Below are 13,380 nucleotides of genomic sequence, written 5' to 3' on the forward strand. Positions count from 1 at the left end.
CTTAAGGCACAAACTAACGGAGATGGGAGTAGACCCTCACATGGTGGATTGGATAGTGGACTACTTGACAGATAGACCTCAGTATGTGCGGTTGGGAGACTGTAGGTCTGACACGGTGGTCAGCAGCACAGGAGCGCCGCAGGGGACCGTGCTCTCTCCGGTCCTGTTCACCCTGTACACATCAGACTTCCAATATAACTCGGAGTCCTGCCATGTGCAGAAGTTCGCTGACGACACGGCCATAGTGGGGTGTGTCAGGAATGGACAGGAGGAGGAGTATAGGAAGCTGATACAGGACTTTGTGATATGGTGCAACTCAAACTACCTGCGTCTCAATATCACCAAGACCAAGGAGATGGTGGTGGACTTTAGGAGATCTAGGCCTCATATGGAGCCAGTGATCATTAATGGAGAATGTGTGGAGCAGGTTAAGACCTACAAGTATCTGGGAGTACAGTTAGACGAGAAGCTAGACTGGACTGCCAACACAGATGCCTTGTGCAGGAAGGCACAGAGTCGACTGTACTTCCTAAGAAGGTTGGCGTCATTCAATGTCTGCAGTGAGATGCTGAAGATGTTCTATAGGTCAGTTGTGGAGAGCGCCCTCTTCTTTGTGGTGGCGTGTTGGGGAGGCAGCATTAAGAAGAGGGACGCCTCACGTCTTAATAAGCTGGTAAGGAAGGCGGGCTCTGTCGTGGGCAAAGTACTGGAGAGTATAACATCGGTAGCGGAGTGAAGGGCGCTGAGTAGGCTACGGTCAATTATGGAAAACCCTGAACATCCTCTACATAGCACCATCCAGAGACAGAGAAGCAGTTTCAGCGACAGGTTGCTATCGATGCAATGCTCCTCAGACAGGATGAAGAGATCAATACTCCCCAATGCCATTAGGCTTTACAATTCAACCGCCAGGAGTAAGATATGTTAAAGTGCCGGGGTTGATTGTATTTAATGTATTTAAGTAAACTACTTAAGAACTTTTTAAAAGCTATTATTAATGCTTTTTGAGAGAGTGATTTAGATGCATATCATATTTTTACTGAGTTAAGTATTGTATGTAATTAGTTTTGCTACAACAAGTGTATGGGACATTGGAAAAAATGTTGAATTTCCCCATGGGGATGAATAAAGTATCTATCTATCTATCTAACTGCTTAATTCTGATTGAATGAACTTTCTCAGTACTTTTATACATCAAGAACCTCATCATAACAATCATCCTAGTATCTTCTTCCTCTGAAATGGCTTCTACTTCACTGACATCTTTATGTACAATGCCTTCTTGCACAAAACTAAAACACTTTCATATTGCTCTACTTTTTCTGTAGCTAATAATTACTTTCCATTTAAGCTGTTTTGGATTAATACTCACCAATTCCCTATTTTCACTTCAATATTTAAGAAGTAAAAATATAGTTTTGTTTTAAAAATTGAGAAATAATTACCTCCTTGTTGTCTTTTGATGGAGTAGAATTTAAACGATTTTCTACAGGAAAACTGAATGAACAGCCAACAGTTACAGGAGAACAATTCCTGGACTGGACTGATGAACCACTACTCTTGAATGTTTCATCTTCATCTTGATGGTCATTTTCTAACTTTTCCACCCTAAATTCATCTGATTTAACTGGTTGCAAATTGTCCATGAGATGGGTTTGGCCAGATGTAGCCTCTTCAGTAACTAAAAAGGAAAAATCATTTGTTTATAAGCTTCGAAATGGCATGTTATTAACTACACACTAAGCAAATTAGTACTCAATTTTTTTCCAATTATTTTCTCAATAACTTACAGTTTTCCTTGTTTTGCTGTGAAGAACTTAGCAACTTGGTCAAATTAAACTTCTGGATTGCCTGTAAATAGACATTATTAATGGTTATAAACAGTTACATATTTAAAAATTGGCCAAAGGCACACATCCCAATATAATATCAACTCAATTTGCTTTCAATTCAATTTCCTGTTTCCTTCAGTCTTATATAAACACATTTATATCATATATTTAAGTGAAATATATTGTATTTGAAGTTTAAGAATAAATAATAAAACTATTCTGCTAACATCTTAACTATCATTGCTGCTGGCTCCCTGCTCCAGTAACCTGGATTTCATTCTGACCTTTGATGCTGTCAGTGTGGAATGGGTACATCCTCTCTCTGTGACTGTATTTTCCCTCAATGCTCTGGGTCCTTCTATAACCTACAGATGTGCTAGTAGGTTAAGTAACTACTATTAATTTTCCTTTGAGTTAGGCAAGCGATAAAACAATAAAAAGAATAAGTCGCATATGAGAGACAGTAGTGAGAAGGATATAGGAAATAAGAGGGAGTGGAACCAATGGGACAAATAATCTACCTCAATATACTGAGATAAAATACAAAGCCTTTGCTTGTGTGCCATCCAAGCAGATTATGCCATATATTCGAACAATGAGATAGCAAAAAGAAAATCACAATGTAAAATACAATGTAGTAGCCATAGAGACCGTTTAATGCAGATAAACAAAGTGCAAGCTCCATGGCAAGGTACATTGGGTAATCACAAGCTAATCTTTAGCATTTGAGAAGTCTAGTCAAGAGTCTGATAACAACAGCAGGAGTAGGCCATCTGTCCCATCGAGCCTGCTCTGCCATTCAATAAGATCATGGCTGATCTGACCATGGACTCATCTCCACCTACCTGCCTTTTTCCCATAATCTTTAATTCCCCTACTAGTCAAATATCTATAAAGTATATTTATGAGTCTAATGGTGTATACTTTCAAGCTTTTCTACCTTCTGCCCAGTGGGAGAGGGGAGAAGAAAGACTGACTGGTGTGGGAGAGCTCCTTGATTATAGCAGCTTTCCTGACGCAAGCGGAAAGTCAGTGGAGGAGAGGCTGGTTTACTTGATGGACTGGACTATGTTAACAGTCATCAATGACATACAGAATTTTGTTAGCCCTCTGAGGAACTGGAGGCATCGGTGTGCTTTCTTGGCTATAGCATCAACTTGTTAATAACATAATAAGCTTCTATATTTACGTACTGGTGCCTGCATCCTTAGGCAATTCCAAAATATTTGACAACTAATGAAGTGCTTTTAAAACATGTCGCTAATGTTATGTAAGCAAATGATAGTTTGGCCACATTAATACTGGTGAAGGCATAAATGTTGGCCAGGACACTAAGACCTGCTCATTTTTAAAATAATCATATGGGGCTTTTTAGATCTAATGAAGCAGGTTTTCAGATCAATATATCCTTCTGAGGATGCAAAACTTCTATTTTCAAAACTCAAATGTTCCAAAGATATTGTGACCTATCGCTGGATTTTTGCTTGATATTAGCCTAAGGTTCATACAATGCATTTTGGACCACGACTCTACCAATGAATAAAAGACATTTTCTCCCAGCTAGTTTCAAGTTAACCTCTTTCCCTCTGGAGGTCATTCCTTCACATCCATATAATCATCAGACCATTCATAATCCACTTTACTTCCTAAAGATCCACAAGTAACATCACGTTGATTGCCTCATCATTAATTTCTCCTGTTCTTATCTATTTCCTTCCATGAGCCACTGGCAACCTTTGCTACTTTAACAGTTTCTATCTGTGACTGTTGCTCAATCCCTTTTCATTTCAATGTCACACCAAAATGGGGCTATTTTCTTCAGGCCACAGACTTTGCCCAGAGCAACTTCTCCAAAACAGAGGTTGCAGTTACACTTGGCTTTGCTGGGCAGGCCACATACTTACATCCCTATTATCGGACTCGCGCACTAAATTCTGAGTTCTGTTCAATTATCAAGTGGACAGGGAGCCAGCTGGTGGCACAGTGACATCAACGCCGGACTCTGGAGCGAAGGCTCCCAAGTTCAAATCCAAGTCAGGCCACCCCTGAGCATGCTTTCCATCCGTGAGCGTCAAGCTAGCCACTCAGCCACGTCAAAAACAAGGGTCGAGTCAGGAACGTTCATATCGTGACCCGGTTAATCTGAAAGGAGACCAATCCTGACACTACGCGCCAGACAAGAATGGCTGTCTGTCTGGTGTGACAAGCAATGAAATGAAGTGGTCAGGAAAAGGTTTCAAGCTCTTCAATGCAAAAGTTCAAAGCATTTGATACAAGGAGCTTTTCTTTGCCTGCCTGAACTTATATTAACTTGACTTGTGACATACTTTCAACCTTAGTTTATCTTTTCAGCACTTCTGATTTATTGCACTGCTGCACAAAGTAGTTTTGTAAGCTAAGCCCTCATTACTAAAAGTGATAAATCATTCCAACAGGTTTCCAGGAAGTCAGCTTGATGGTTTTCAATCTTTTAGTTAGTAATAGCCATGTTCAACAACGAATTGCATTTTTAATGATCTGTCATGAAGAACACAATTCACTGTTGAATATCGCTAGCCAAGGATTTCCAACATGGCCAAGTGTAGAAGTTGGCCTCGGCAAAGCCTGTGACCTCAGTAAAGTAGCAAAATGTCTGAATCTTAAGTGGCAAGCCCTTATTTTTAAAAACTGACCCCTTGTTTCTAGATATGCCCACAAAGAACACATTCATCCTGTCTAGACTACACTTCTTTTTCTTTTCAAATGGCAAGGTCTGTAATGCCACTGAATTTGAATTTCCTTGTGAAAATAATTTATTTGCTCCAACTTTTTCTAATTTTGCTTCTTAATAAAAATGATTTATAACTCAAAATACAGCCCCAGAATGCAACATTCCAATTATTTAAAAAGTTACAGAAAATGGTTAGAGTGGGATACAGAATTCCAGCATAAAGATGGCCACCCCACCAAGTTCCAACAGCATTCCTTTAATGATTCTTGATATATAACACAGGTATCTACTTTAGTAAAACTATTTTAGTGAAATACCATCATTGCTAGTCACTTAAATTCAAAAGTGAGATAATACAAGAAATTATATCAATGGCAAATTACTACCTTGGAAGAACATGGCACATCATCTTCTTCATTTGAAGACAACCAGGAATCTGCAGCACTCTTTGACTCCCTAAAAGTAAAACGTTCAAATAAAAATCTTAAATAAAACAAAAAAGGACAAAAAACTATTAAGAAATTAATCTACTTAAGAAATGTTTAAATTGCAACAGCAGTAGTTCCAACTTACCCACTGAAAGATTCTATCTGAGAAATATCATCCATCACTGGGGAGCAAAGCAAATGATTTACAGGTGAATTAGATTCATCCAAATTTATTTTAAGCTTTAGTTCATCCTTCAAATATTACAAGACAAGTTTATTGTTAAGCAAATAGAAAAAAGGACAGAATCCATTTAAGTATTACTGATTGCAGATTAAATTGGTTTTCTACATTCATATACCACGTTCCCATAGAAGGATCCATTATAAACATCAGACTCTCCATAAAGATATTATCTATATGCTAAACTTTGCTGGCCGGTGGTGCAGTGGCAGCAGTACCAGACTTTGATGAAAATGGTCCTGGGTTTGAATCTAGCCAGCCCCTGCACAATTTTCATCCATGCTGGGTTGAGCATCAAGCTAGCAACTCTGCCTTGTAACAGACAAATGCTAAGGAAACAGCAAAAAAAGGTCGCCTATGTGCCACAGATGCGTAAATGAACAACAGTGCTAAACATCAGATATGTTATTGCATACATTTTAATTATATCTATGCTTCTATATCTGTATTTAAATCAATATTGCACCTTGATAAAGAAGGTTTAAAAATATGGATTGAAGATGAGGATTCATTCTTCAATACTAGAAGCAAAGAGCTGACATTAAGCATCAGAAACAAAATAAGAATGCACAAAGATGTGGCAGGCCTAAGAGGAAATCAGAGGAAAAAAATCTTCGTACATGGAGGAAGATACTTTTAAAGGTTGATAATGTTGCATACGTTGATATAGTCCCCCATTTGATCAATATTATGAATAAAGATCTTACATGAAATTACCACAGAAAAATATACGTATGACTCAGATGAATGAATCTCTTAGGAAGTCACAAGGAAAAAGCGGATTCAAGAAATCAGAAATAACAGCAAAAAAATGCAGCATATACCTGCTGGCAAGTCAACATTCAAGAAGGAACATAACCAGGATTAACATTTTAGATGAATTGCTTGTCATCAGAACGGAGCCAATGTTACAAAGGTTCTCAACAGGTACTTTCTAACAGAACATAGAAAACCTACAGCACAATACAGGCCCTACGGCCCACAAAGCTGTGCCGAACATGTCCTTAACTTAGAAATTACCTAGGGTTACTCACAACCCTCTATTTTTCTAAGCTCCATGTACCTATCCAGGAGTCACTTAAGATACCCTATCGTATACACCTCCACCACCGTTGCCAGCAGCCCATTCCACACACTCACTACTCTCTGTAAAAAACTTACCCCTGACATCTCCTCTGTACCTGTTTTCCAAGCACCTTAAAACTGTGCCCTCTCGTGCTAGTCATTTCAGCCCTGAGAAAAAGCCTCTGACTATCCACACGATCAATGCCTCTCATAGTCTTATACACCTCTATCAGGTCACCTCTCATCCTCCGTCTCTCCCAGGAGAAAAGGCTGAGTTCACTCAACCTATTCTCATAAGGTTAAAGTTAAAGTTTGTCCCGTGCCTTATATGCTCATCAGGCCGGTGCTAATGCCAGTTTCCGTGGCGTGAAGCGACTGAGAGTACGAGACTCCCCACCCCCCGGATAGGATGCTAGTCTATCGTGAGGTTAACCCCCAGCATTTTGCCGGTACCCATTTTCAGCTGGGTGGACTGGAGCAGTGTGTGGTTAAGTGCCTTGCTCAAGGACACAACACACTTCCTTGGCTGGGGCTCGAACTCACGATGTTCAGATTGCTGGTCCAACGCCTTAACCACTTCCCCACGCACCACACTATTCTCATAAGGCATGCTCCCCAATCCAGGCAACATCGTTATAAATTTCCTCCACACCCTTTCTATGGTTTCCACATCCTTCCTGTAGTGAGGCGACCAGAACTGAGCACAGTACTCCAAGTGGGGTCTCACCAGAGTCCTATATAGCTGCAACATTACCTCTCTGCTCCTAAACTCAATCCCATGATTGATGAAGGTCAAAGCACTATAGCCTTCTTAACCTCAAAGACAACCTGCGCAGCAGCTTTCTGTGTCCTGTGGACTCGGACCTCCAGATCCCTCTGAACCTCTACACTGCCAAGTCTTACCATTAATACTATATTCTGCCATCATATTTGGCCTACCAAAATGAACCACTTCACACTTATCTGGGTTGAACTCCATCCGCCACTTCTCAGCTCAGCCCAGTTTTGCATCCTATCAATGTCCCGTTGTAACCTCTGACAGCCCTCCACACTATCTACAACAGCTGCAACCTTTGTGTCATCAGCAAACTTACACCCATCCCTCCACTTCCTCATCCAGGTCATTTATAAAAATCACAAAGAGTAGGAGTCCCAGAACTGATCCCTGAGGAACTCCACTGGTCACTAACCTCCATGCAGAACGTGACCCGTCTATAACCACCCTTTGCCTTCTGTGGGCAAGCCAGCCCTGGATCCACAAAGCAATGTCCCCTTGGATCCCATGCCTCCTTACTTTCTGAAGGAACCTTGCATGGGGAACCTTATCAAATGCCTTGCTGAAATCCATATACACTACATCCACTGCTCTACCTTCATCAATGCGTTTAGCCACATCGGCAAAAAAATTCAATCGGGCTTGTAAGGCACAACCTGCCTTTGACAAAGCCATGCTGACTATTCCTAATCATATTATGCCTCTCCAAATGTTCATAAATCCTGCCTCTCAGGATCTTCTCTATCAACTTACCAACCACTGAGGTAAGACTCACTGGTCTATAATTTCCTGGGCTATCCCTACTCCCTTTCTTGAATAAGAGAACAACATCCGCAACCCTCCAATCCCCCAGAACCTCTCCTGTCCCCATTGATGATGCAAAGATCATTGCCAGAGGCTCAGCAATCTCCTCCCTTACTTCCCACAGTAACCTGGGGTACATCTCATCCAGTCCCAGTGACTTATACAACTTCATGCTTTCCAAAAGCTCCAGCACATCCTCTTTCTTAATATCTACATGCTCAAGCTTTTCAGTCCACTGTAATTCATCCCTACAATCGCCTTTTCCATAGTGAATACTGAAACAAAGCATTCATTATGTACCTCTGCTATCTCTTCCAGTTCCATACACACTTGATTGGTCCTATTCTCTCATGTCTTATCCTCTTGCTTTTCACATACTCGTAGAATGCCTTGGAGTTTTCCTTAATCTTTTCCACCATGGCCTTCTCATGGCCCCTTCTGGCTCTCCTAATTTCATTCTTAAGCTCCTTTCTGTTAGCCTTGTAATCTTCTAGATATCTATCATTACCTAATTTTTTGAACCTTTTGTAAGTTTTTCTTTTCTTCTTGACTAGATTTACAACAGCCTTTGTACATCACAGTTCCTGTACTTTACCATACCATACTTACCCTGTCTCATTGGAACATACCTTTGAAGAACTCATTCCCTAAACATTTGCCAGATTTCTTCCATAAATTTCCCTGAGAACATCTGTTCTCAGTTTATGCTTCCAAGTTCCTGCCTGATAGCCTCATATTTCTCCTTACTCCAATTAAACACTTTTCTAACTTGTCTGTTCCTATCCATCTCCAATGCTATGGTACAGGAGATAGAATCTGTTGACCATTATCAGAACTCAATTTTACACTGCAGTACTTTTAAAGTCAGGCAAAAAAATCTGCTAGTAAGACATCAACTACCTGCTATCAACTGCCAATGTTCTTCTCCACTAGTTAGTTTGCTCTGATTTACTTTATGGTAATAAAATATATGCATAAGCAATGTACAGGTTTCCCTTGCAATCCGAAGGTAGAACGTTCCTATGAAACCGTTTGTAAACCAAAATGTTGTAAATCGAAGAAGTAATTACCATTAATTTATATAGGAAAAATTTTTGAACATTCCCAGACCCAAAAAATAACCAACCATATCAAACCAAATAACACATAAAACCTAAAATAACACGAACATATAGTAAAAGTAATATTGTATGTACAGTGTAGTTTCAAGTCAAGTCAAGTCACTTTTATTGTCATTTAGACCATAACTGCTGGTACAGTACATAGTAAAAATGAGATATCATTTTTCAGGACCATGGTGTTACATGACACAGTACAAAAACTAGACTGAACTATGTAAAAAAAAACACAGAGAAAGCTACACTAGACTACAGACCTACACAGGACTACATAAAGTGCACAAAAACAGTGCAGGCATTACAATAAATAATAAACAGGACAATAGGGCAAGGTGTCAGTTCACTTATCGAACTCGGGAAGACAACGAGCCAAAATCGATCTGGAGAAAAAAAAACGCCTACGCACGTACACGCATATGTACCAACACGCATGCGCAAACAACTACCCACACAAGGCTTCACAGTCACTGTAGCCTTTCTCAGGGTAAACACATGTATAAAGCGGGTGTCTTTTTTTCGTAAAAGCAAAAATCCTCTTTGGTTAGCGAAAACAGGTACTAATGTAGGTTTTTCGTAACAGCGAGCTGTCGTAAAGTGAACGTTCGAAAAATGGGGGACACCTGTACATCTTTCAAAGTAACATCATGAATTGCAAGAGCAGTTAATAAAGCAGGTGTGATTCTGTGCTTCGTTGCTAGAGGCACAGAAAATAGTTTGGATTATTCCAATATTGCCACATTTGGAACATTGATGCAATTAGCCATGAAACTTAATCATAGCACAGAGCTCTTGACTTACTAATGTTGAAATTGGTTGTTGAGTTAAAAACACTGCACATTCAAATCATTAAAAAACAGCAAAACACGAAGATCAGTTTCTACAAAAGTCCAACCGAAGTAAGATCCAATACCAGTGAAATAACTTTCTACTTGGCTTAAGCGATTCCCTGATGGGAATTTGAGACAGAATAATAGGGATTTCCTTAACATAGATATCACTACCACTTCATGGTAGAGGAAACAGACCAGCTAAGTCTCCCATTGTTTATCAAACATAAACTTTGCAGATTTCTGACAAGGCATGCAGATGTGGAAACAACATTTAGATGAGAATAGGTGCAAGATACATCAAACTTCTGGGTGAAGAATGTATAAGTGGCATTCTCAAGCAAGGGTGAAAAAAAAACACAAATCAAGTAAATTATGCAAATGTTTTGGACAGACTCACCCAAAGTGCATGGCTGGGATAATTTTGGAGACAATATTCATCATACGACAAGGATGCTCAGTGAAAGACACAATTGTAGGAGCATCTGTAGAGCTTTCCACCTCAAAATTCAGAGCTCCAGCAAGTCAATCAACTCAATGTACGGCTCTGCAAAATTGCCTAACCAGACTACTACCATTATTTTTGCTTTGTATGCCTTTTGATTCAGAATTTCAAATGTAGTCTACAGGGGAACTGGCTATGTGCAGTGTTTTGCAGGGGAGAATTGCTGTTAGTAGACTCTATCAACTCTAATTATCTCACTGTATTAAAGGTAAGGGAATAAGGAACTCAAATACATTGCATTTGCAATACATTGTGTTGCATTGCTTGTCCGAGAAAATCTTATGGCGGTGCTTTGGAAGGATAGATTACAGAGCTCCTCTAGGGAGGCTATTTGGGTGGAATTGAGGAATGGGAAAGGTGTAGTAACACTGATAGGAGTGTATTATAGGCCACCTAATGGGGAGCGTGAGTTGGAAGAGCAAATGTGTAAGGAGATAGCAGATATTTGTAGTAAACACAAGGTGGTGATTGTGGGAGATTTTAATTTTCCACACATAGATTGGGAAGCTCATTCTGTAAAAGGGCTGGATGGTTTAGAGTTTGTGAAATGTGTGCAGGATAGCTTTTTGCAACAATACATAGAAGTACCGACTAGAGATGGGGCAGTGTTGGATCTCCTGTTAGGGAATGCGATAGGTCAGCTGACAGATGTATGTGTTGGGGAGCACTTCGGGTCCAGTGATCACAATAGCATTAGCTTCAATATAATTATGGAGAAGGACAGGACTGGACCTAGAGTTGAGATTTTTGATTGGAGAAAGGCTAACTTTGAGGAGATGCGCAGGGATTTAGAGAGAGTGGAATGGGTCAAGTTGTTTTATGGGAAGGATGTAATAGAGAAATGGAGGTCATTTAAGGGTGAAATTATGAGGGTACAGAATCTTTATGTTCCTGTTCGGTTGAAAGGAAAGGTTAAAGGTTTGAAAGCGCCATGGTTTTCAAGGGATATTAGAAACTTGGTTCGAAAAAAGAGGGATGTCTACAATAGATATAGGCAGCATGGAGTAAAGGAATTGCTCGAGGAATATAAAGAATGTAAAAGGAAACTTAAGAAAGAGATTAGAAAAGCTAAAAGAAGTTACGAGTTTGGTTTGGCAAATAAGGTGGAAGTAAATCCGAAAGGCTTCTACAGTTATATTAAAAGCAAGAGGATAGTGAGGGATAAAATTGGTCCCTTAGAGAATCAGGGTGGTCAGCTATGTGTGGAGCCGAGGGAGATGGGAGAGATTTTGAACGATTTCTTCTCTTCGGTATTCACTAAGGAGAAGGATATTGAATGGTGTAAGGTGTGGGAAACAAGTAAGGGAGTTATGGAACCTATGACAATTAAAGAGGTGGAAGTACTGGCGCTTTTAAGAAATTTAAAAGTGGATAAATCTCCGGGTCCTGACCGGATATTCCCCAGGACCTTGAGGGAAGTTTGTGTAGAGATAGCAGGAGCTCTGACGGAGATCTTTCAGATGTCATTAGAAACAGGGATTGTGCCGGAGGATTGGCGTATTGCTCATGTGGTTCCATTGTTTAAAAAGGGTTCTAGAAGTAAGCCTGGCAATTATAGACCTGTCAGTTTGACATCAGTGGTGGGTAAATTAATGGAAAGTATTCTTAGAGATAGTATTTATAATTATCTGGATAGACAGGATCTGATTAGGAGTAGCCAGCATGGATTTGTGCGTGGAAGGTCATGTTTGACAAACCTTATTGAATTTTTTGAAGTAGTTACGAGGAATGTTGACGAGGGTAAGGCAGTGGATGTAGTCTATATGGACTTCAGCAAGGCCTTTGACAAAGTTCCACATGGAAGGTTAGTTAAGAAGGTTCAGTCGTTAGGTATTAATGCTGGAGTAATAAAATGGATTCAACAGTGGCTAGATGGGAGATGCCAGAGAGTAGTGGTGGATAATTGTTTATCGGGATGGAGGCCGGTGACTAGCGGGGTGCCTCAGGGATCTGTTTTGGGCCCAATGTTGTTTGTAATATACATAAATGATCTGGATGATGGGGTGGTAAATTGGATTAGTAAGTATGCTGATGATACTAAGGTAGGAGGTGTTGTGGATAATGAGGTGGGTTTTCAAAGCTTGCAGGGAGATTTATGCCGGTTAGAAGAATGGGCTGAACGTTGGCAGATGGAGTTTAATGCTGAGAAGTGTGAGGTTCTACATTTTGGCAGGAATAATCCAAATAGAACATACAGGGTAAATGGTAGGGCATTGAGGAATGCAGTGGAACAGAGAGATCTAGGAATAACAGTGCATAGTTCCCTGAAGGTGGAGTCTCATGTAGATAGGGTGGTGAAGAAGGCTTTTGGAACGCTGGCCTTTATAAATCAGAGCATTGAGTACAGAAGTTGGGATGTAATGTTAAAATTGTACAAGGCATTGGTAAGGCCAAATTTGGAATATTGTGTACAGTTCTGGTCACCGAATTATAGGAAAGATATCAATAAATTAGAGAGAGTGCAGAGACGATTTACTAGGATGTTACCTGGGTTTCAGCACTTAAGTTACAGAGAAAGGTTGAACAAGTTAGGTCTCTATTCATTGGAGCGTAGAAGGTTGAGGGGGGATTTGATCGAGGTATTTAAAATGTTGAGAGGGATAGATAGAGTTGACGTGAATAGGCTGTTTCCATTGAGAGTAGGGGAGATTCAAACGAGAGGACATGATTTGAGAGTTAGGGGGCAAAAGTTTAAGGGAAACACGAGGGGGTATTTCTTTACTCAGAGAGTGATAGCTGTGTGGAATGAGCTTCCTGTAGAAGTAGTAGAGGCCAGTTCAGTTGTGTCATTTAAGGTAAAATTGGATAGGTATATGGATAGGAAAGGAGTGGAGGGTTATGGGCTGAGTGCGGGTAGGTGGGACTAGGTGAGATTAAGAGTTTGGCACGGACTAGGAGGGCCGGAATGGCCTGTTTCCGTGCTGTGATTGTTATATGGTTATATGGTTATACATTCTTGCAGTTTTAATGTTTATGCACTCAAGTTATGACTCATGGCAAATGACAATGTGTTTGCGAGAGAAGGAATACAGATCTAAATCATAGTAATAAAAATATCAGTGTGAAAGTTTTGTA

The 13,380-nt window shown here is 40.1% G+C and overlaps 1 protein-coding gene across 1 annotated transcript in view; it reads right to left on the bottom strand.

Annotated features, from left to right (window-relative positions):
* ankrd26 (ankyrin repeat domain containing 26) overlaps nucleotides 1–13,380 on the bottom strand; it is a 131,197-nt gene that overhangs the window by 84,301 nt on the left and 33,516 nt on the right. Inside the window, exons 9-12 of the mRNA XM_073059530.1 lie at nucleotides 5,116–5,152; nucleotides 4,929–4,998; nucleotides 1,791–1,851; nucleotides 1,446–1,681 (exon numbers count right to left, since the gene is read on the bottom strand). Coding sequence (XP_072915631.1) covers nucleotides 1,446–1,681; nucleotides 1,791–1,851; nucleotides 4,929–4,998; nucleotides 5,116–5,152 — 404 coding nt within the window. The remainder of the gene's footprint in view (nucleotides 1–1,445; nucleotides 1,682–1,790; nucleotides 1,852–4,928; nucleotides 4,999–5,115; nucleotides 5,153–13,380) is intronic.

This window comes from Hemitrygon akajei, chromosome 10 (genome assembly GCF_048418815.1).
Source record: "Hemitrygon akajei chromosome 10, sHemAka1.3, whole genome shotgun sequence".
NCBI lineage: Eukaryota > Metazoa > Chordata > Chondrichthyes > Myliobatiformes > Dasyatidae > Hemitrygon > Hemitrygon akajei.